Source organism: Felis catus, chromosome X (genome assembly GCF_018350175.1).
Source record: "Felis catus isolate Fca126 chromosome X, F.catus_Fca126_mat1.0, whole genome shotgun sequence".
Classification (NCBI taxonomy): Eukaryota; Metazoa; Chordata; class Mammalia; order Carnivora; family Felidae; genus Felis; species Felis catus.
In genome coordinates, this window is record NC_058386.1 from 31,534,465 (window position 1) to 31,559,939 (window position 25,475).

The following is a 25,475-nucleotide window of genomic DNA, read 5'->3' on the forward strand; positions in this document are numbered from 1 at the left end:
TGCTTTCTTTTACTCATGCACGACCATTTCATACTGTGGTTCCCCTTGGGAGCTAACCTGCATGGCTTCTTATTTTGTTTCTTTAGACTTTGTCACATTCAGATTGGCTCAGCTGGCCTAAGAGCTATAAGTTATATCCACTATAGAGCTATAGAGCTCTATAGATATAGAGCTATATCCACTATTACTCATGCTAATGTGTCTGCTGCCACTAATAATGGTCCCTTCCACACTCATGAGCCTTCAGTTCAGAGGCTGCACACCCTAGTTGCCTTTTCCCCAAATTCCCCCAAAAATCTGGGGATGAAGGTTGTATATATCTATGGGAGGGATGGTGATGTGGTCAAAGAGTATTGCAAGTGTGTAATACTAGGTATGGAAGTTGAAACAGCCTTGTCTTTGGGGGTGATATTTTTGGTGTTTTTGGTCGGATCGATACTGGCAAGGCAGAACTGAGAAGCTGAAAGAGCAGCAGGAGCAGATTGTGAGTCTTGCATGCTTTGATATCCATAACTGAGACAGAAGAGAGCTAGGAGAGGTGATGTTATGCAAATCAAAGCTTGGACACATACAGGAAGCATGAGGTCAACAGCTATTAACACAGGTCAGGTCCTAGATCATAGGTTAGATATCATGAAATCCATACAACAGCCCTGGGAAGTGGATGCTTTTAAGATTTTCACCTCTGCTTTATAGAAGAGGTATCTAAGGGCCATAGTGTGATATAACTTGTCCAAGCTCACTCAAATGTTAATTGGTGGCGCCTGGGTGGCTCAGTGGGTTAAGCATCCGACTTTGGCTCAGGCTAATGATCTCGTGGTCTGTGAGTTTGAGCCCTGCATCGGCTCTATGCTGACAGCTCAGAGCCTGGAGCCTGCTTCGGATTCTGTGTCTCCCCCTCTCTCTACCCCTCCCATGCTCATGCTCTTTCTCTGTCTCTTGATAATGGATAAACCAAATTTCTGTTTCCATTGATTATGTATTTAGTCACCTTGTTTTAACACTACTTAGGTTTTATAGAATCATACAGAAATCTTTATTATAGTTATACTTTTTTATATGCACTGTCATATGTAGACTTTACAAGGAATAAGAAATGGAATGGTGTAATTTCTTTCCTGTTGTTTTGCATCTCTCTCTCTCTCTCTCACAAAATCTCCATTAATGAAGATTTCATGTCTGACATGTAGTAATGATAGTAATTAAAGTGTACTCAATAAGAACTTGGATATTTAGTTATTTTTATTGATGTATTAATTTATTGATGAGTCAGAAACTCATAAATAGTGTCCATGGTTAATGTTTACAGTTTCGCTGAAAAAGTCTGTGTTATAATTACTATCAGTAAACAACAGAACATGATTTTGACTTAAAAATAAGCTTATGGGGCACCTGGCTGGTTCAGGCAGTAGAGCATGCAACCCTTGATCTCGGCGTTGTGAGTTCAAGCCCCATGTTGGGTGTAGAGATTGCTTAAAAGTAAACTCTTTAAAAAATAAGCTTATCGTATATGGGTAGTTAAGAGATATCCTGTAACCCTTTCAGATATTTTAAATTGATAGTGTTTGCAAAAGTCTTCAAATCAATGTATTAAATTGAAATCCAGTATTCAAACAACTGCTAAAGTGGTTTTTTGAAATTTTACATTTCACATCAATAAAATTTCAAAAAGGAAACCATATATTCTTTGTAAAAATTAAAATATTTTCTTTTCCTACAAAAGAAATGTGTTTGTTGAAACAAAATTCATTATGTTTTAGAAGTGTATAGTTTTATGAGGAATTTTTGTATCTGTTTATAAAATTGCTTAAATGATATTAAGAATGGCTTTTGAGGGGGGCACCTGGGTGGTTCAGTTCGTTAAGCATCCAACTCTTAACTTTAGCTCAGGTCATGATCTCATGGTTGGTGGGATAGAGCCCTGCATCAGGCTCTGTGCTGACAGCTCAAGGCCTGCTTGGGTTTCTCTCTCTCCCTCTCCTCTCTGTCCCTCCCATGCTGGTGCTTTCTCTCTTTTTCAAAATAAATAAATGAACTTAAAAAGAATGGTTTTTGAGAGAGTCAGGGATGCTGCTTTACAGATCAAACTCTATTCTAGGTTAACTTACCTTCCTTATGTTCTAATTAATTCAACCTTATTCTCCTTGATTTTTCTTATTTTTACTTTTTGCATATGAAACACCAATGTCGGGGTGTATGGTGGGGGGGGAAGGGGAGAGAGAAGGAGGGATACACACAGACACACTAGTTTCTCTATTGCCTTTTTTGCACCAAGGAGTATAGTTTATAATTATATTAAGTGCATTTATAGATCTTAAATAAGTTATACTCTTTAGATTTTGGGAATGGATCAAGAAATATACCCCATATGGAATAACAGGAATTCCCTTACCTAGGTAAAGATTTGTGAAATGCATCCTGAGAAACAATCTACCTTGAAGAGAAAGTTTTAACTTATTATTGGTAAAATTAGTGAATGTCTAAAATGTCTGCACGTGGCCCCTAACCAATAAATCAATATAAAATAATGAAGGAGAAGATACAGTTTTGGAAATTGTAATAGGTCTATAATTACATCTTCTTTGGCTAAATGATAAACATTTATTTTTTTTTTAAGTTTATTTATCTTGAGAGAAACAGCAAGTAGGGGAGAGGTAGAGAGAGAGAACAGGACAGAGGATCTGAAGTGGGCTCTGTGCTGACAGCAGAGAATCAGATGTGGTACTCAAACTCACAAACCGTGAGATCATGACCTAGCCGAAGTCAGATGCTTAACAGACTGAGCTACCTAGGCACCCCTAAAGTTTATTTATTTTGAGAGAGAGAGTGCATGTGTGTGCACACATGTGAGCAGAGAAGAGGCAGAGAGAGAGGGAGAGAGAGAATCCCAAGCAGGCGCCATGCCGTCAGCATGGAATCCGATGTGGGGCTCGAATTCACGAACCATGAGATCCTGACCTGAGCCAAAATCAAGAGTCAGACGCTTAACCGACTGAACTACCCAGGCGCCCCAACTGTAACATTATTATCTGTTAGCAATTTGACATTGTGAATAATGACTGAAGCATTCATTCTTTCATTCAACAAGTATTTATTGAATGTCCACCATGTACCAGACACCATTCTAAGCACTAGGGGTTACTTCAGAGATCACAACATGATACCTGCCCTGTGGAGCTTAGAGTCTAGCAGGGGAAAAGAGACAAGAAACAGTACACATAATAAAGGGTAAGTCCGGTATGTGGTTATTGTTGGAGGTTATAGCAAAAAGTACAAGAACAGGGTAAGGTCTTGGGGAGTACCAGAGAGGGAGTGACTAGGTCTCAGTAAAGTATAGTGTGATAAGGAGTGTTTCCCTTAAGAGGATGGGATCTGAGAGATGGGAAGGAGAGAGTGCAGTTCAAAAGATTCTGGTAATATCCTTTCGGACCAAGGGGATAGCTGATGCAGGGTCATCCAGGTGGATGCTTACAAAGAGGCCTGTGCAACCTAAGTAGAAGGAGCCAAGGGAGGAATTTAGGAGAAAGGGTTGGAGAGGTAACAGCAGCCCCAGACCCACTGGGACCTTTGGGGTTATTTTAAGGATTTGAATTTTTACATTGAATGAAGTGAGGAGCCATTGCTTGGTTCTGAGCCAGTGAAAAAATGCAACATCCATGACTTTTGAACAGTAATGAGGTTAGCCAGTCATTCCCTACCACCAAAAACTTGTGCTTCCAAAATTATCCCTTTTGTTCATGAAAAGGCTTCTTATTTCTCGACTAGTTTTCTCATTCATTCATTCATTCATTCATTCAGTATCTACAAAGTGGCAATAATAAACCTGGTTTTCTTCTAGAATTGAGGTCAAAACAAAGTTCCTGGCCTCATGGAGCTTCTATTGTAATGGAAGAAACAAAAATTGATAAATACTATTATATCATAGATTAATGAGGAAATTATATAAGTTTAATGAGATGGAAAGTAAGGGGTACCTCCATGTATCAGACAGATAAAGCATTTCTGAGGATATGATGATTGGAGCAGATGGTGATTGTGAGAATTTAATGTGAAAATAGTTGTAAGGTACTTGCCTAGAACAGTCCCTGTGCTGGCATGTTGCAATAACTGAGTAAATGTTCTAAAATTGGCATTAGTTTTAAAATCAGTATTTTAGATCTCCAGAATGATTCCAGTGGCTACTATAGAGATGGGAATTTTCTTCTATTAAGAGAATGATTGGATCCACCCTGAAGTGAGGGGAAGAATGGACAGGGGCAGTTCATTTATCATAGGGTTAAGGATTGCTTTGGGGAATTTCCACATCGTTAATATTATGTTTCAGCATTGATATTTATTTTTACGTTTGAAAATGTATCTGATCTGGGAATTCATGCAGAGAACAAATTGATTAAGAGATGCCAGAATGTTGTAATCCCTTTTTCTGCACAGCAAGTTGAGGAGAAGGGAACATTATATCCTGAAGGAGTTTATAATTGAGAATAAAGTCTTGATGCTTTGTGTTGCTTTGTAAGTTTGACTGGCACTTTACCCAGACCTTGCAAAGAATGAAGGTTATGGCTTTGGGAGATTAATTTCATGGAAATCCTAAGGATGCCAAAAACATCTTACTATTTTACTGTGATTAATCCCCAACATAGGGTGTTTACTTTTGTAAAATCAAGAGTTGATTTCACCTGTATGTTTCAGGTGACCAGAAGGTTAACCTGAGTTAGTAGTCCTCTTTGTTAAAATAGCAAACACAGGGCCACCTGGGTGGTTCGATCGTTTAAGCGTCTGACTCTTGGTTTGGCTCTGGTAATGGTCTCACGTTTCATGAGTTCAAGTCTCACACCAGACTCTGTGCTGACAATGTGGGGCCTGCTTGGGATTCTCTCTCTCTCTCTCTCTCTCTCTCTCTCTCTCTCTCTCTCTCTCTCTCTCTCTCTCTCTCTGTCCTTACCCTGCTCATGCTCTCTCTCTTTCTCTCTCTCTAAAAATAAATAAATATTTAAAAAAAAATACAAACAAAGAGAAAATAAATAAATATTTAAAAAAAAATTTTTTTAAGAGAAAAATACAAACATGGTTGGGAATGTGGTACGTCAGAACTCTGAGGTACTCCATGCATTTTTTTAAATCCCATTTAACACATACCTCTTATGCTCAAAATGGTATCTTCCCTGGGTTTTTAATACCCAAATTTAATTTGAATAACTTTAGAACAAAGGAAAAACTTCACTTATTTTATAAGGGAGCTAACGTGAGCTATTAAAAATTAAAATTTAAGCCAAATGAAAGAAATCTAAATTACTTAGTTATCAAATAGATATTGTGGTGATTTTTTTCTTTTCCTTCTAGAGCAGTGCTTCTCATGACTGGACAGTAGAAACTGGACACTGGGAAGTTTTTTAAAACTATAGTAGCCTCAGTCCAACCCAGAGACTATGATATAGTTTGTCTGGTGGGCCGCCTGCACATTGCAAATTTTAGAAACGTCCCCATTTGATTCTAATGGGAAGTCAAAGTTGAGAACCCTTGCTCTAGAGCATTCTTGACCCTAGATATGACTCACCCAGGGGGCTTATTAGGACAGATTCTGAGCCCATCTGCTGACTGGGGCTGATTTAGTAAGTCTTGGGTGGGGCATGCACATTTGGATGTCTAACAGGTTCCCATTTGATGCTGAGGTTGCTGATCTGGACAGACACTGAGCTCCTGTAAAAGGCAGACTTTGTGATCTCATTCTGGATCTAGGAAACAACATCTGTGTTTTAAAAATATCCTCAGGTGATTAATGTGCACAGTAAAGTTCATGAAGTACTGGACCTAAAAGGATTGAATGAGGGAAAATGCCATCAAGAGAGATTAGGTTTAAGAGGGGAACACTTAAATATTTGGAAAGAAGTGATATTAACACTAGAAAATGGCATTGCTGTGAGAATCTTTACCCATCTTTCTTTTAGAGTAGGTTTGCTTTATTTGCTAATACATTATCTAACCCAATCTGCTTAAGTGATCTGCATTGTAAAGTATAAATTCCCAATTTATAGCAGAGGAAATTGAGGCACTATTTCTCTTTTCAACCCTTACCCAGCTATGGAGGGAAATAACCTAGATTTGAGATCAAATCCCATTATCACACAACTTTTCTTTCCTTTAACTTTTCTTTAAAAAAAATTTTTTTTTAAAGTTTCTTTATTTTGAGACAGAAGGAGAACAAGCAGGAGAGGGGCAGAGAGAGAGGGAGAGAGATGATTCCAGACAGGCTCTGCACTGTCAGTGCAGAGCCTGATGAGGGGCTTGATCTCATGAACCCTGAGATCATGACCTGAGTCCATATCAAAAGTTAGACATTTAACCCACTGAGTCACCCAGGCGCCCCTCCCCCACCCTTTAACTTTTCAAATCCTAGGATTTTGTTGTTACAACATGGTTGGTTTACTAAGAAAATTGAATAAAATTATTTTTCAAGTTTTGGTATTTCATGTGGCATATAACCCATTACTTGAAGAGGAAGATTTTGGTATTTTGAGGCAAGTTGAACCACATATTATGTTCTGAATGAGAGGTTGATTGGAAATATACAGGAAGAATAGTGCAGGATTGTTTGGTACATGAGGTTGAACTAAAATCAGGGCTGCTGATTACGTGGCACACAGTGGTGCGTATCTTTGCCAGTGGTTAAAATCTTTGAAATATTTCTCTGTTGGTTGGTAACCAGCCACTGTCCTAGGTCCTCACACTGGTGTCTGGCCTGCCTCCAACGCTCCTTTTGAACCCTGGGCCCCCTCAAGACTTAGTAATTAAAGGGTTAATGCCTGTCATAGCCAGAGATGGAAAGATTCTGTACTATTTTCTTTTGGGTCAATCTCACATTATCAATAGTGACTATTGGCTAGAAATGCTGGGAGCATTCACCTGCACCTCTGCTATTTGTGCTGCATCCCCACACACACTTCCCCTTTCAGAGTACATCTTGTGGCTGGACTGAGACCTTGGTGATTCTTATCATGACTGCAAGATGCACCTCAGTTACAAACAGCAGGGAAGTATGAAAAAACACAGTTTATTGCTCACATGTTTTTAAGGGTATAAGGCACACTCGGGGCCACACAGTGAGGCCGCCAGTAGAAAGAGTGTGCAAGCCTGGTGTTCTGCCTTTATTGGGGTTGAGAGTGGGGTACCTAGGGTTTCAGGGGTTCACTCTTTATTAGTGATTTTAAAATATAAGAGCAGAAATTAAAGTGAGGGAAGGGAAAAGCAAGTATTCAGAGGGTCAGTTACCTAGGTTAACCAGAGATCTCTGGCCTGGGTACCCTGGCTCTTCTAGTTGTATAGCTGGCAATTTGTTTATTTCAGATGCATGTCTTTGAAGTGGATGCCTCTGCAATCAAGCCTAATGTCAGGCACTTAACATTACAATCAGAAAATCTAATTGTCAGGTGCTTACATTACCTATTTATAGGCACCTCCCTTTTAGATTGTAGAATTCACTGATCTTCAGAGATAGATATTTTAATGTCACCCCTTTTGCTGTACGAAATGCAATTTTGTATCCAAAAAACATAGTTAATGTAGTCCTAATGACTTTGGGAGAAGTGGTCCCACACATTTGAGATTGGCTGGTATTTAGAAGCTTCAGTATCTTTAGCAGTGAAGTTCCCACTAAAGCCTGCTCTGTGAATTTCCTGGCACACGGACTCCTGGGTCCTGCCTGATATAGTTGGTCACTTAACTCCATATGAGTTTGTGGTTTTTTGTAATCAGGAGTAAGATACTGTGTGGCAAACGTCTTGATCGTTTCTGAAAAAGAATGAGTCACGGTCTTGTTTTTGTTTTTGTGTTTTTGCAAGTTGCTGGTTTGAAGGTACTGGATTCTTTATGTCTTCTGACATTAAAACAAGGAAAATAAGGACTTTGCATATATAGATAAATTAATGCATTAATAAAGTTTAAATGACAAATTGTAATTTTCTACCTTCTTCATTGATATGTGATAGTTATTCCATTCTAAATTTAGAGGTAAAACCCATGGTCTTAATTACAAATATACTGAACATTTCACTAGCGGAGAAATATATTTTAAAATCTTTTGGTTAAAACTGAGAGTGTAGAACTCTTAATTATATCTTTTTCTCTATACAGTAGCATTTTATCAACCTGTTATGGATTCAAAAACATTTTTGATACATAATAAACCTTGTTAGGCTCACTCTTATTAAAATAATAGCACATTGACATTGACAATCACTTAAATTGGAATTGTGTTGTTTTTTTAAAGCATTCAATACAATAAAAAGAAAATGAGGAATAATGAAAGGTGATTCTAATTATTGTTTTAGTGCATAATTCGGTATTTGTGTAGTACGCACCTGGAAACTTTGGTTCTGGCTAGTATTTTTAAAAGTACTCTTAGTCTGCCTCTTCCAGACACCTTACTGTTTTTGAAGGGGCAGGAACTTGCATCACATAAAGGAGATTAGCAGGGAATGAATCAGACCCAGAGTCAAACACTTAGAGCATTAATGCATTCAGGTTGGCAATGTGACCTTAGTAACTGTAGTATATATTGATATCTGCTTTGTATGTGACTTTTTGGGATATTTCAATATTTACAATAAGCCTGTAGGGCCCCATAATAAGCCCCTACAGGCTTTTTGTAAATAAGCTCAGTTAGTTAAGCTTCGAACTTTGGCTTAGGTCATGATCTCATGGTTTGTGAGTTCCAACCCCACCTGGGACTCTGCTGTTATCACAGAGCCTGCTTCAGATCCTGTCCCCTTCTTTCTCTTCCCCTCCCCTGTTTGGTGCACACCTGTGTTCTTTCTCTCAAAAATAAAACATTAAGAAAAAAAGCCTGTAAATATGTACTTAAACGGGCATTTAAATTAATACTTAAAATAAGTGTATAAAGTGAGCCAAGGACCTCTACAGAAGCTAGAAGCAGCTTCTGAGTTATTCAAAACTCCCCATATGTATTAAGAAGAGCAGTTATTTAGGACGTTCTTAGCTCAAACCTGCTGTCCATTAACAATGAGCCATCCAGAATTTTAGCATTGTGGCTGCTGAAATGCAGACAATAGGAAATGTCAAGAATATGTCAATAACCCGCTAACAGATCGTAACTGAAGACAGTGTTGGAATACTCCCCTGAAACATTGTCATGTTTTGGGGGGCTGGGTTGTACATAACACTGTGTATTTGTCCACCTTTCTTGATGTTGTGTGTATAGATAGAATAGGCAGTACAGGGGGAGTCGAATTCATAAGGGGCTGTGCTTTGTTCTGATATAATCATCTGTTCCTTATTCCTTGACCTAGGTCTGTGGAAGGCTGTTTGTAATGGCACCTTCATTCTATGAAGAACGTTATTTTCATGGTAGATCTGTTAAGACAACGCATAGGATTGTAACACATTCTCAATTATAAAGTAGCATATTTATATTTAACCAAAACATAGGGTACCGGTGTATTATAATACACTATCAACAGAAAAATTTCGTAACTGTGATTTGTTCATCATTCACATATAGCAACATGTTAGTGCTTAAAATTTGCACAGAAACTTCAAAAGCCCAGGAACTTCCAATATGATATTTACCATGTCTTCTCAGATTATGAAAATCATAGTGCTTTTTTATTTTTAATGTTGTTTTTTTAATATTTGAGAGAGAGAGAGAGAGAGAGAGAGAGACTGGGGGAGGGGCAGAGAGCAAGAGGGAGACACACAATCTGAAATAGGCCCCAGGCTCTCAGCCATCAGCACAGAGCCCAATGCAGGGCTCGGACTCACAAACTGTGAGATCATGACCTGAGCCACCCAGGTGCCCCAGATCATAGTGCTTTTAACATAGGTTGCAGAAAGAAAAGTTAACCACAGATAATTTGGTTTCTGTCTTTTCCTCCTTTTTCCTTCTCTTTAACCCCATTCTCTTTGGAGCCAATGATAGTTCTCTGCCCTGCTTAGAGACTTTTCATTTTAGAGGAAATTCCAATGTCTTGTACTTTGTCTCTCCCTTACTGTTTATGAGCACCTGCCTGATTGCTGGTCTTCGCAGAGCTCTGAGAAGTCGGATCCCCACGCAGTTAGTTGCTGCCTAGTGACCTATTAGTCGGGTTCTCTTCAACTTGCCATACTCAGACCCTGTCTGGCTACTCAGTCCCTTACCTATTTGTAAATGTGAATTCATTAATCAAGGAAATACCTTAACAGGATTATGTTTGATTGCAGTTATATTCAATTGCTTTATACATAGAAAATCAGGCATTTAAATAACAAAACGGAGCTTATTATAACAATTCAAACATTGCAAAAGTTGAAAATACCATTAATAGCTTTTCTGCCTTTTAATTCCACATACATGGTCACATGTTATATTAAAAATGTAGTATCTTTTCATATATTACCTTTGGTTACGCAAATATATGCAATTCTGGGTGTGTATGTATGGAGAAATATATGTGTACATAGATATAGACATAAATAAAGGTTGTTTTTAAGATAATATGCCTAATTAGTCTGTGGGTTTTTCCCCGCATATGTCACACAACGGAATGAAGTGGGAAGGTAGTCTGGGACTTGTGGGCTAGCTCTGTCACCTTTAATGTACAGCTTCCAAAGTCTGCTGCTGTTATCTCTACGCTAATAGAATAGAATGCGGGGACTGTAGGTCAAAAATTTTTAAGGAGATGATCTAGGACATTCACCCATCACCTTTACCAATGTGTCACTGACCCAAGTTTAGTCCCGTGGGCAGGCCTAGGTGCAAGTGTGTGTACCTGCATGGCTATGTGGCCTGTTGACTCTTGGGAGGGGGATTCTGTTTTTATCAAGAAGATGGATTCTGGACACAGCAGATTCCAGCTGAAGTAGGAACAGCCATTTCCCCTTTTCAGTACTTCCAGTATTTTATTAAGTTTGACATTCTGTAAATCCCTCTTGGTGTTCTAATTGTATTTCAGACATTTGAGGCTTTCAGGCAAAAGCAGATTTGGTCTTCTTTACCAGAAGTTCTGCAAGGCCCGAACGGCCCTGACACTGGTGCCTAGTTTCTGCCAGCGCACTTGTCCTTTCAGTAGGAACTGTGTGTGGAGGAAGGTGGCAGGACTGTGGACGCTAGCCCCGCCTTTTGTAATATTCCTTTTGGTGCTCAGCTATGTTTATCCTTTTGTGATTGTATTAAATCCTTAGATTTGTTTTTAAACCTATCCTGACTTTTGTGTTTGTCCATTCTGCATTTTAGATTCCTTCAAGTATATTGGTATTGTTGATGTATTATTAGTAAGAAGGGCTTTGTTCACATACTTTGGGGAATGGCATATTGGGTTTTTCTCTATTGACTACTAAAGGTTACTTCCTGCTGTCTTTGCTGATTATAATTTTAATTTGGAGATAATGTAGGTAGATGTTTGTGTTAACATTCCCAATTTGTAAATGCCAGCATCACTTCCACATTTGCAAAGAAACTCCCAAACACTTCTAAATTTGTACTTAGTGCACATGATACTTCCATGGTGATAATTTTCAACTACCACAGCAGTATCAATTTGAGGTTGCTTTTTTGATTAATTGTTTGGAAAGGTTTTTGCTCTTCTTGAAACAACTTAGATAAAACTGTGTGAAATGAATTTACATATCTTAACAAACACTCTTGTATCTACCACTCAGGTCCAGAAATACAGCATCCCTGCTGCCCTAGAGATCTCTTATGTATTTCTTTCCCATTGCAACCTGGTTTAATTTATGTGGCCATTAGTTTTCTATAATTATTGCTCTATTTTTGAGCATTTCACATTAGATAGGTCATATTGATACTTATGCTGTATGCTTACAGAGGGTGGTAGAAATCAAAATTCATTTACTTCCCTCAAGTTAAAAGAAAGGCAGAATATGAAACACCGGGGTGGCTCAATTGGTTAAGCATCCACCTCTTGGTTTCAGCTCAGGTCATGATCTCATGGGTTCTTGAGTTCAAGCCCCTCTTTGGGCTCCATGCTAACAGCACCAGACCCTGCTTGGGATTCTCTCTCTCCCTCTATCTCTCTCTGCCCCTCCTCTGCTCTCTCTTTCTCTCTCAAAATAAACAAACAAACAAAAAAAACTTCTAAAAAAGAAGACAGAATGTGGTACAACTAGTTGGAATTTCTTGTTTTTGAATTTGCATCCAACTTAAAACTAACAATATTAGTAAGCGTTTCTTATTTTAACACTTTCATTAAATGTATTCAACTATCTTATTTTAATATTCTTCATTTTATGTAATTTTACTACTTAAATTTCTTTGACCTTTACCGTTAGCCTGAACACTTTCAGTATTCCAACCAAATAGAAACTGATATAGAAAAAATGCTTTTAATAATAGTTTTTCAGAATTTTAGCAGACTGCTTAAATTAATCATTGAACTGCTTGAATTTTATTTAAAGATGAATATTGTCATAGTGAATCTTGGAGGACTCAGTCATGCCCTTACTTTCAAAGTAAAAGTATTGTCTACTTGTATTCACTTGGCTCCCACTTGAAACCATAACTTTAAATACTATATAGCATCATCACCTTGGCCATTAAGTATTCAGATGATAGTCATTGCAAAAGAAGAGTGATAGGTGACATACACCATGAATTCATACTGATGGATAAGAGCTATGTCAGAGGAAAATTGACTAAGAAGGGGCATTTCACATTTATAGTCAGTAAAATTCTAACAAGTGCCTCAAGATTCTCTGTTCTGCAAAGGGCTCCACAGATTTAGGAGAGATGGGAGGCCCTTGACTAGTCACTTAGTCTCTCCTCGCTTAGTCAGAGTTGCTTTAGTTGACCACTATGCCCCTCCTCATTTGTAAACCACCAAGCATTTGGGGTTAGCAGTCTGTACATCTTGCTGTGCAAATGATCATCTCACCTGTTAGATTTTTCTGATTTAGAAATCAAGATAAAAGTGGGTTGATCAGTAAGAAATCCATGGGACTGAACCTCCTACTGTGCCTTCAAGGTAGGATTTGCTGCCCAACCATGTGGAATGAAGTCAGCCACCTACTTCCATTTGTCAGCTCCTACAGAATCTGTCACAACTCCACTTGGCCTAAGGTTACACTCCACCAGGCAAGCCTGCATTCCCTGACTGACTCAGGCAGGTTTAGAGTGCTAGACATTTTAGACCAATGGCAGAAATTCTGAAAGGCAATCCCAAGCTCCCTGCCCAGTTGGTCTTATTAGGCCGATAAGGCTGTTCTACATTATCCTGTTCCCCACAGTCTGCAGCCCACCTTCTTGCTCTTATTCTCCACTCTACCTCCACCCTCTTTCTTACACAGGTGTTGATTCTAATAAACCTTTTAAACCCAGGACTGGCTTCTTCCAGTAAACCCAAACTGTGTTAATTTGAGGTTAAATAGTATACTTGTTGTGTCCCTGGTGATGGCTATGAAGTGGTCTTTTCTGTTAGCTCAAATGGATCCGGAATGAGGATGTCAGTCACTTCATCCATCCATCCATCCATCCATCCATCCATCCATCCATCCATCCGTGTATGTGCTCACAACTTCCAAGTGTCTTATATGTGCTGTTCACTGGCCTTTGCCTCTAAGGAGATAGATGAGAGAGAAAAGATATTTATGTGTCAGGGGACTATGAAAATACAAAGGCTAGAAGTGGAGAGCCCAATAAATAAACTATCCCAGACTGACGCTTGAAGAAGCACAGAACTACAGTGATAGTAGTTACAATGAAAAAGAAAGTGGTGAAAGAGAGTGATTTTGATTGAATCAATATAAGGACATGGTGACTGGTGGCAATGTTGGACATCAACAAACCTTTGAAATGAAAGAAAATTAAAAAGCAGTATGTATGGGGGTGCCTGGGTGGCTCAACTGGTCAAGCATCTGAGTCTTGATTTTGGCTCAGGTCATGATCTCCTGATTCGTGAGTTTGAGCCCTGTGTCAGACTCTGTGCTGATAGCACAGAGCCTACTTGGGATTCTCTCTCCCCATCGCTCTCTGCCCCTCCCCCTCTCTAAAATAAATAAATAAACATTTTAGAAAAGCAGTATACATGTGAATTAAATGCAAATCAAATCAATTTTTTAAATTTTATTTATTTTTGAGAGAGAGAGACAGAGAGAGACACAGAGAGACAGAGAGAGAGCAGGGGAGGGGCAGAGAGAGAGGGAGACACAGAATCTTAAGCAGACTCCAGGCTCCGAGCTGCCAGCACAGAGCCTGACACGGGGCTCGAACTCAGGAATGGTGAAATCGTGATCTGAGCAGATGTCAGATATGTTAACAAAATATCCTTTGTTTTACTAATCTCCCAAATGGAGCCTTTGTAGTCCCTAGTAAAACTCCCAACCTTATCAATTTACTGAGTGGCCATTGCAAATTTATTAGGTTTCATACTTTGTTTGTTTTATACTTTCTTTGATGACTGTCTTTCCCCCTCTCATACTCTGTTGTTGTCTTGAAAACTGTTAACCCAGGGTTATTGTATTTTAAGAGTTTTCTTTTCTGATTTCCAAATCCAGCAGCACATGTTTGCCCTTTGATCTTAACAACATACTCCCTGTAACTGTGAGAATCAGTCTCTAACCGCATTTTGTAGCCAGCACATAGGTGTTTGCAGATAATGGGATCTTCCAGGGTCTTGCTGGATGTAGTGTTTTCCTATTCCTTCTAGATAAGTCTCCATAAAGAAGTGTCAGTGACAGGAAGTTGAATTCATTTTTTCCATGCTAAAATGAAAAAGGTAGTTCAGGATTCTACTTTAGGTTTTGATGATACTTGTCTTACGTATACTGTATAAGTGATCTTGATCTCAGCCTTGCATAAACTAATGGGATACTAGTGCAGCCTATATTCGAGTATATTCAAGGTGGGATTTCAGGTCTTTGGCCAAATAGTTAGGGAAATGATTTTTTGCAAGGCATTCTCTTAGAGGAGATTCCACCATGACACAGAGTTGATGGCCTGCAACTCTGACCAACTCTGATCTTAGTCTGTGTTATTGTTAATAAAAAGAAAAACAAAAAACAAACAAACAAAACCTCTTCCTGAGAATGGATTGATTCCAGATATTTCAAATCATAAATTCTTAATTTTTTTGCTACATTCATTAAAAATACATATATATCCAGAAATCTTCTAAGAGAGAAAATGAAACTAACATGTAAAAACTACCTACTCTGTGTTTTAGCTAGATCATGGTTATCTTTTAAAGTAAAGTGCACTATGGCATTCTAGAAATAATTTAGCAAAAATAACCTTTTTTGTTTGTTTGTTTGTTTTATATGAGCTCATGTTCTCACGGAGAGAGTTTGAGTGTTTGGTTTCATCAGGTTGCAAATGCTGACCCATATATTGTATCTAATAGCTAGAGCTTCGGCAGTAAGTTTTTTTTGGAATTAAACATTAAGTATATAATGATGCAAGCAGCAGACTAGGTAATGATTCACTCAGCTTACAAATAATTCTTCAACTCAGCTTTAATAGGCATTATTGCATTAATCACATTGTAGAGCAAGCCGCCATATTTAGCAGTTCTACTTTTGGAGGCTAAAGATAGTGCCCTTTACTGTATTGAAGTAATTTGTATTTCTGATTAAAGTTAAAATTTTTCTGGGTATTTTTGAAATATAATAAATTTATATACCTACCTTCATGAAAACAAGCACATTATTTGTACATTAGTGATATACATCTCTTGAGGCACCTGGGTGGCTCAGTCAGTTAAGCGTCTGACTTCCGCTCAGGTCATGATCTCACGATTCGTGGGTTCGGCCCCGTGTCAGACTCTGTGCTGACAGACAGCTCAGAACCTGGAACCTACTTCCGATTCCATCTCTCCCTCTCTCTGTCCCTTCCCTGCTTGCAGTCTGCCTCTCTCTCTCTCTCAAAAATAAATATTAAAAAAAAAAAGTGATATACATATCTCTGCATAGACACAAATGGTAAATTTTGGTGGTAAATTTTGCTTTATGTCACATTTCTTTCCTGGAAATCCCATAAAATGGTAACCACTATATTTTCCCCTAAGAACACTTAAATTAAGAATAAAACGTACTGATATACTATATTAATCAAAGTTAATGATTTCAAAATGTGAGACTAGACCTAAAGAGAGATTTTAAGATTTCAAAAATGGTTTACATCAATTACGGGATTATTTCCAGATTGTTGGGCAGACTAAAAATGAGGTGATACTAGTAAAAAAAAATTGATATATGTTTAAAATATTGCTAAATGTACATATATTTCTAGGCTTGATGAATATCAATGCATCTCTCATGTACTAAAGAATTCTCTGCCCTTACTTTGCTGTGATACAAATCATTGGAATACATTCACATGTGAAACATACTTCCATGGATTTATGCACACTTAGATAAGTGATAAGGTCACTAAACTGGTTAATAGCATATATTTCCTAGGATTGTGAATATTCGTAAATAACAGCACCTTGATGGGCTCCAGATAACATATATGGTGGATTATTGCAGTGTTCAGATGAGTAGCTATAACTTTATTCCTTTTCTCTCCATTCAAGGAAAGATATTAAAAAACAAATAAGTGAGCATCACATTATCATCAAGAATCTTGTCATTCTGTTTTGATTTAATAAAAATGAGTATCTAAAAATTCTGTAACTTTATTAATGACTAACAAAATGACATTTGATGTCCTCACTTGTGATAGACAGATTCTTCTCTCTGTCAACACCATGGATGACCTCGATGGTTGTAAATATACATTACGGTACCAGATTTAGTCCCATTGATTGGCCTAACTAACATAAAAGTACTAGTTATGGTAAGCATTAAGTATTTAAATAAACATATCCACTCTTTTTGTGTGTAAGTAAAGTTACATGTGAATTATTTTGCCATGGGCAGTAGAAGTGAACTTGTACGGAGTAAGGAAATAACACTGTGTAATAAATTAAATCCACAGGAAGAAAACATGAGAACTAGCAATGGTAATGAAATCTAATATAAAAAACTAAATAGATTTTTTCTATCTTAACATCTTAAAAAGGCATAAAATTTTTTAAAATAATTTTTATTTTAGAGAGGGAAAGAGTGTGTGTGAGGGAGAAAGACAGAGAGAATCTTAGAGGCTTCACATTCCGTGCAGAGCCTGACCCAGGGCTCAATCCCACACCCTGGGATCATGACCCGAGCCAAAATCAAGAGTCAGACACTCAACTGACTGAGCCACCCACTTGCCCCTACAAAGCATAAAATTGTATAAAACAACTATAACACAGATTACTGGATCTGTAACACATACAGATGTAATTCTATGTGACAATAAAAGGAAGGAATGGAGATATATTGGAGCAATGTTTTATAGCATATTGGAATTGAGTAAGTATAAATCTGGAATAGATGCTAAATTGAAGTGCATATTGTAATCCTGAGCCACCAAAAAGTTTTAACTAAAAAAATAACAGCTAAAAATCATTGAGCAATTAACATGGTATAATAGAAACAATCCACTTTAATACAGAAGAATGCAATAAAAAACAGACAAAATAAAAAAGACATGAAACATACAGGAAACAAAATAAAAGATAAAAATCCAAAAAAATAAAAACTAACCTTACATGTAAATGGATTAAACAGTCCAAAGGCAGAAATTGTCAGGTAAAAAACAAACAAGCAAACAAAAACAAACTACAACTGTGTATGGTTTACAAAACACTTTAGATTCAAAAATATGAATAAGTTGAAATTGAAAGGATGGAATAAGTTATACCAGGCAGTTAGCACCTATAAGAGAAGTGGGATGGTTATAATAATATTAGGAAAAATAGACATTAAAACAAAAAAATGTTGCTAAAGAAAAGATGGACATTTTGTAATGATGAAATCGTTAATCCATCAGGACTATATAACAATTAAAAACAGAACTGCACCTAACAAATAATCCCAAAATCTATGAAGGAAAAACTGACAGATTTGAAAGGTGAAACAGATACTTCAAAAATAATACTTGAAGACTTCAACACCTCAGTGTTCATAATGGAAAGAATATCTAAACAAAATCTGTACGGATATAAAATACTTGAAAAACACTGTCAACCAAGCAGTCTTAATAGGTAGGTATAGAACATACCACGTAATAAGAACAGAAAATACATTTTATTTCAAGTGCATAAAAAGCATTCTCTATGATAATTACATACTAGTCTATGAGACAAGTTTCTATGTCTTAAATTTTTTTTTTATATTTATTTATTTCTGAGACAGAGACAGAGCATGAGCAGGGGAGGGACAGAGAGAGGGAGACACAGAATCCGAAGCAGGCTCCAGGCTCTGAGCTGTCAGCACAGAGCCCGACGCGGGGCTTGAACTCACAAACCGTGAGATCATGACCTGAGCCAAAGTCGGTCGCTCAACCAACTGAGCCACCCAGGCGCCCCAAGTTTCTATGTTTTAAATATGATTGAAATCATGCAAAATATGATCTCCAACACAATGAAATTAAATTAAAAATTAACAGAAGGAAATTTGGGAATTTCATAAATATGTGAAAATTAAACAACACGCTACTAAATAACTAATGTATCAAGGAAGAAGTCATAAGGTAAATTAGAAAATATTTTGAGATAAAGAAAAATGAAAGCACCCCATATCTAAATTTATGGGATGCAGCTAAAGTAATGTTTGGAAGGAAATTTATAGATTTAAATGTCTATATTAAACAAGATGAAAGATTTCGTATCAGTGGTGTAAACTTCCACTTTAGGAAACTAGAAAATCCTAAAAAAAAGGAACACATGTTAAATGCAAATAAATCAGAAAGAAGGGAATAATCTGTATGCCAACAGATTAGATGATTTAGATGAAATTAACAATTTCCTAGAAAGACACAGAGTACCAAAACTAACTGAAGAAGAAATAGAAAATATAAATTGATTTTAATGTTTGTTTATTTTTGAGACAGAGACACACACACAGAGGGAGAGAGACAGAACAGAGACAGCGTGAACAGGGGAGGGGCACAGAGAGAGAGGGAGACATAGAATTTGAAACAGGCTCCAGGCTCTGAGCTGTCAGCCCAGAGCCTGATGTGGGGCTCAAATTTTGAACGGTGAGATCGTGACCTGAGCCAAAGTCAGATGCTTAACCAACTGAGCCACCCAGGCGCACCAGAAATAGAAAATATAAACATTTTTATAACAAGTAAAAAGATTGAATGATTATTTTAAAAATCTTCCCACAAAGAGAAGTCCAGTCCTGGAGGGTTTCATTGGTGAATTCCACTAAACATTTGAGCAATCAAGGCTAATCCTTCATAAAATCTCACACGAGGCTTTTCAGTTTTGGAACCTGGCTCTGTACTTGTCAACCTTGAGAGCCACTGACCTCGCTACTTGGAGGAGCCCTTCCAGAAGGCTTTACCCAACTGAAACACATAGTATATACTTCATATGCCCTGGATGAAAGGTTGATGAGGAAGGGATGTTTACATGGTCTCAACATTTTATCCATACATTACTTATTACCTGCTCTTACTTGCCATTGCTAATTACTAATCAATTATTAAATATCCAGAATAGGCAAATCCATAGAGACAGAAAGTAGGTGAGTGATTTGTAGGGTCTGAGGGGAGAGGCAAATGGTGACCGACTTAATATATATAGGGCTTCATTTGTAAGCAATGAAAATACTCAAAAATTAATGGTGATGGTTATACAACTTTGTAAAATATTAAGAACCACTGATTTGTACATCTTAAAAAGATGGATTTCATGATATATAAATTATATATATAATAAATATATATATTTTAATTTAATTTAATTTAAATATATAATATATATATATTATTTTAAATGTTGGTATAAAAAATGAGGACATCTGATGGATGCTATCATAACCAAATGACCAGACTCTATATCACTAATAAGGAGGAACACTGACCTGCTGGGCTCCCTGGTGGGATGAACTAGAACTGTGCCACAGCACATATGAGATTTTCTTGTTCGAAATAAAAAATTATCCAGTCATGAGAGGACAATCAGAATATTTCAGACAAAAACAAGTAGCTTTAACTCTTAAAAATAATGTCAATTAATGAAGGACCACCCAAGAATGACACAGAGATTGTCTTGTTTTAAAGGAAAGCCATTTCAATCAATTTCTCAGTTTGGACTTTGACATTACTGGGACTTTTGAATATGGACTACAAACTAGATAATATTCTTGTACTAATGTTAAATTTGATGGTAGTGATGATAGGATTATGATTATATAGAATAATGTTCTTGTTCTGAGGAGATACAGGCTGAATATTTAGGGGGTCGATTTGTGTACACACACATTTTAAGAAAAAAAATTTTTTTTGTTTATTTATTTTGAGAGAGTGAGCGAGAGAGAGGCAGAGGAAAGGGAGAGAGAAAACTCCAAGCAGGCTCTGTGCTGCTGACAGGGCTGACATCGAGCCTGATGTGGGGCTCGATCTCACAAACTGTGAGACTATGACCTGAGCCAAAATCAAGAGTCAGACACTTAACTGAGCCACCCATATGTCCCAAGAAAATAAATTTTTAATAGAAGAGAGAGAAACAAATGTGGTGAAATAGTAATTTAACTGGGTGAAGGGCACCTATGTGTTTATTTTACTAGTCTTTCAATTCTGTGAATTTAGAAAAATGTAAAGCACAATGTTGGTAGAGGGAAAACAATCACTAATGAGAAATTTCAGGCGAGCCTGAAATGACAAAGTATAAAAATAAATATTGCATTCCATATTTGACTTTCTGTACATTATGGTATTTACTGTTTGATTTATCATACTAAAATATTCATAGTTTGTACATGACAAACGTATCTAACATGGTGACGGTATAGAGAGAAGCCAGAGTTTTCCCTATCATCCTATTTTGCATTGTCCCTTTGAGTACAGCAGTCCCTTTTGTTTCCATACACACTTGCAAAGTTTCTACCTCTGTAGGAATTTTCATGTGTCCAATGGGAGAATGTGTTTATGTTGCTTTTACAAATGTTGGTTATTATTTACTTAGGACAGCATCTGAAATAAAATGTTTCTTCCTGAGAATACAGGAGAATATTTATTTCTTCCAAAAAAAAAAGGCTTTTATTTAAACTGGCTTCTCATAGGAACTTATATAATTTAACAGTATTAGAACAGCTAGAAGTATTAAAATGATATTGTTTAATGAGATAATCAATGATAAAAGAAGGTAGTGAACAATGTTGGTAAGTGCTTACATCCATGGTCGTATCTAAGACTCTTTCCTGACTTGGTCACTTTGAGTATATGTGCACTGAGACAGACCTAGAAGCTAACCATTCTCATGCAGTGGGCCAAGAGTATAGCTTTGTTTCAGACAGGTTGAACTTGAAGTTGGGCCCTCTGTTTCCTAATTGTATGACTTTAAACAACTGTTGACTTTTTCTGGACCTTGCTATTGTAACCAAAGTCGAGAAAGTTAATACTTTATATCCTCAAAGCTGTTGAGAAAATTTATGTAAGTGAAATAATGTATTTTAGATGCTCAGCACAGTAGCTGCCCCCAATAGTTCAAGCCCATTTCCATCACCACCAACATCTGCATCGTATCACCTCTGTTACCAGGAATCTCAATCCTGATTTTTGCCCGTTGGAACTCTTCTAAATCACATACGCCTGAAGATTGCTATATAAATTACCAAATAGAATTGAAACCCATAATGTCACAGTCACTTCGCTGTTACTGTACAATGTTACAGTAATTTTACTGTTACTGTAATATTGAATATTTTTAGACTAAATCGTCTACCACTAATGGTTCCTGGCTATATGGATTGGCATAGAGCATCCATAAATAATACCATTATTCTCTGATAAGGTACCATAAAGTGCCCTATTTTCCCAGAAATATTTTTGTTAAATTGTAGAGTATTAGTATTGCTGACTGCAAGTCCCTTTTCTGTTTTAATGTATTTTTTTAAAGGAGGTCTTTTTTTTTTTTTAAGTTCATCCATTTATTTTGAGAGAGAGTGCAAGCAGGGGAGGGGCAGAGAGAGAAAGAGAGAAGGAATTCCAAGTAGGCTCTGCATTGTCAGTGCAGAGCCATACATGGGGCTCTGTCCCACGAACTGTGAGTTCATGACCTGAGCTGAAATCAAGAGTCAGACATTCAACCAACTGAGCTACCCAGGTGCCCCTATTTTCATGTGTGTTTGATAAAAATGATGTTAGTGTTTAAAGTGTCCATATTCCCATGCTGTGTAACTTGTATAATTTCTATATCATGTGCTACTCTATAGAAGAATGTCATCAAATGAATTTTGTATATGTTGGTTATTCTTTACTTTGAGGAGTATGTAAAATCAATGTTATCACCTTCAACGAGCTGGTTTTATACAAGAAAGAAGTAAGACTATTTATTCCCGGGGCACCTGTGTGTCTCAATCTGTTAAGCGTCCAACTTCAGCTGAGGTCATGATCTCGTGGTTCCTAAGTTCAAGCCCCACATCTGGCTCCTTGCTGACAGCCTGTCAGTACATAGCCGTCTCCCTCTCTCTGCCCCTCCCCTGCTTGCAATCTCTCAAAACTAAACATTAAAAAAATATATTTATTCCTGTTTCATTCTCAGAATGAATTTTATTTCAGTCTTATGTTCTTTAGTTCCACATCATTTTATAAAAGTTTTAAGTGATACTGGTTGTATTTGTTCATTTGGTTGTTGTCCTGGGTAAGGTTGTCCCCAAGCTGACTTTTAGATGAAGATTCATGGATATGTGGTTTATTAAGGAATGGCTGCCAGGAAAAAACAAGGAAGGGGAGAAGGAAAGCAGAACATGGGATCAGTCATCTCAAATAAAATGAAATTTAAGCTCCAACCTCACCTTGATCCCATGGGATCCTCTGGAGACAAAGTTACACCACAGAGTTTTTGTCCCGTTTGAAGCAAAGAAGCTGGGCTTTCAAACTCCTGCACCACGGGGCGTTGGCTGCAGCATCACCCAGGGGACCATAAATTTCCAAGGCAATTGAGGCTTTCAGCAGCTCTAGTAATCTGACATTGGTTCTCTGAAAAAGATGACAGTTACCCCACCATGCCCACCCAGAGGATGGGAGCCTCGCACAAAGAAATTACATCCTAGGGGAAAAGGACAGAAGGGCAGAGCACCACAGCATTTGCTGGAATCGTGTTTTTTTTGTTTGTTTTTTTCCTTGTTTTCCTGTAATCACTGTTAAAGCAGAAAACATTTTTGGTTCTAAGATAACAATGATGATGGTATCTGTGGGTAAACTGTGTTATCTAATCTGAGAAATGTTAATTAAACAGAGTTGGACAGTTAATGGAATTTTGATTGATCACTACATTTAGCACAAATACACCATATATAGAAGTAATGATTCATGCTATCGAGGAATTCTCAATTTCATTTTAAAAAGGACATCATACAGAAAAAACAATTGCATAGAGAAATACAATTTAATCTGGAATAGGGCTATCTGATACATGTGTTTAGGATGATGGAATAGAATGATTAGGGTTGGTCAAACAAGACAGTGCTCAATATGTATATTTTGCACAATATTTTAATGCACATCAGTTGTAAAGAGAAAAACATAATGCTTTATGGGAAAATATGCAGAACTAAGGTGAAAATCAATTCATTTACATATAACATATGTTTATTTGAATGTCTCTGACAGCTCATTATATTGCTACAAACTTCTTTATAGTCTCATCCTATCCTATATTTTACTTGTATCAACTTGGATTATAACACCAGATTTTGTTGTTTCACCTTGGCCAGTGACCGTAAACTATGTAGAAGGGCTAATACAATACATGGCAGACTCAAGAGTAAAATCATCTTGATAAATGTTATAATGCACAAGTGAAACCAATAATCCATGTTTATAGTGGTATGGATAAAACATAGTACTTCTATTAAAAGATCAGTTGTACAAGGACAGAGTTGTCACATAAATTGGACAGGCCCAATATAACCTAGGAGTTTTGTAGTTCTTATTAATTTCACAATGCTTTTATAAAATAGGATAATAGTATGCAGTTTATGGGAGTAGTACTCTACTAGTTGAATAACTTTTGTAGTATTGCTTTCAGTTCTCAGATATATTTAAAGGACAAACACAAAAGACCATTTGAAGAAGTTAGATGGTATGTGCAATTTTTGGAGACCTTGTAGTTGAAAGAAACCTTGAATGTTATAAATGTTTTCAATGTGAAGAAGAGAAAGCCTAGGGAAGATACAGTGACCATTTTTAAGTATTTGAAGGAACATAATGGGGATCAGATTGTAGATTTTGTTCTCTGTTGCCCTGAAACGGAATGTCTGAAGTTACCGCTCTCTAGATACGAAATGGGTTGTCTCTGAGTCATGGGTCTTCCTATGGTACTGTCTCCCTAGTAGTGTCATCTGAAGCCAGATGCCATTTGTCAGGGATTCTTTACAAGAAGAAGGTGATTAAATGAAGTCTGAGGCTCCTTCAGTCCTAAAATTTCCTGAATCCATTTATGAACCTGCATAATTATAAGCTGTGTTCTAGAGCACACTTGACAGTGAAATTTACCATCTCTCTTAAAAGCTTTAAAAGTAAATATTCTTACACCATTAAAATACATATGGTAGGTGGTTAAGAAAAACAAAGTAGGTGAAAAGAAAAACGATAAATAATTCATGTCTTGATCATTTAAGGCATACAGCATACGTAAAAAATATTTCATTGTGTTCACTGCATCTCAAAAATTTATTTTATTGAAATGCAATGTTTTCACTTTTAGGTTTTTGCTTCCAGTTACTGGAACAGCAGAAAACTGTCTTCTTACTATTTACCCGTATATGGCAACTCATCTTGATAAACAAACAATTATTTTAAAGGAAGGTAAGTTAGATATGACTGTCGTCTCCTACTCTCACTGTATATGCTCTTGTCATCCAAGCCAACACCTGAAGATAAAGTGACCTTAAAATTAACTGATGTTTATTAATCGCCTGCCATTTGCAAGAGCTGTGTTTAGCACTGAAAGTATAATATGGCAGTGTCTCTTAATTGCGAAAGTTGAAAATCTAGTCAAAGACTCATAAATAAATAAATACAAAGAAGATTGAATTAAGAGTATTGTACATGAGCTAGTTGGAGTGTTGGAGATGTGGGTGTGGTGCAGAGGGTAATGCTGACATATGGGGTCTGGGATGACTTTATAGAAAAGGTGACATCTGGGTAGAGCTTGACAAATGATCTTGAACAGGGTAATCTGGGCAAAGGGCAATATAACAAAAGCATGGGGGTCTTACTGGCGACACGAGGCAAGCAATAAAGGGGCCACTGCACCCTTTATTCTGTAATAGTGGGAACCTTCTGTGATTTCTGAGTACCAGTGATTTGGAAAGGGAATAGTGGGGATGTGAGCTGAATTAAAATTGGAAAGTGAGGGGTACCTGGGTGGCGCAGTCGGTTAAGTGTCCGACTTCAGCCATGTCACGATCTCGCGGTCCGTGAGTTCGAGCCC

At 37.2% G+C, this 25,475-nt stretch overlaps 1 protein-coding gene across 3 annotated transcripts in view; it reads left to right on the forward strand.

Moving 5' to 3' along the window:
- CFAP47 (cilia and flagella associated protein 47) overlaps window positions 1-25,475 on the forward strand; it is a 566,822-nt gene that overhangs the window by 157,682 nt on the left and 383,665 nt on the right. For all 3 annotated transcript variants that reach the window (XM_045050610.1, XM_045050611.1, XR_006592925.1), the window contains one exon: window positions 24,747-24,847. In XM_045050610.1, the coding sequence (XP_044906545.1) occupies window positions 24,747-24,847 (101 nt within the window). The remainder of the gene's footprint in view (window positions 1-24,746; window positions 24,848-25,475) is intronic.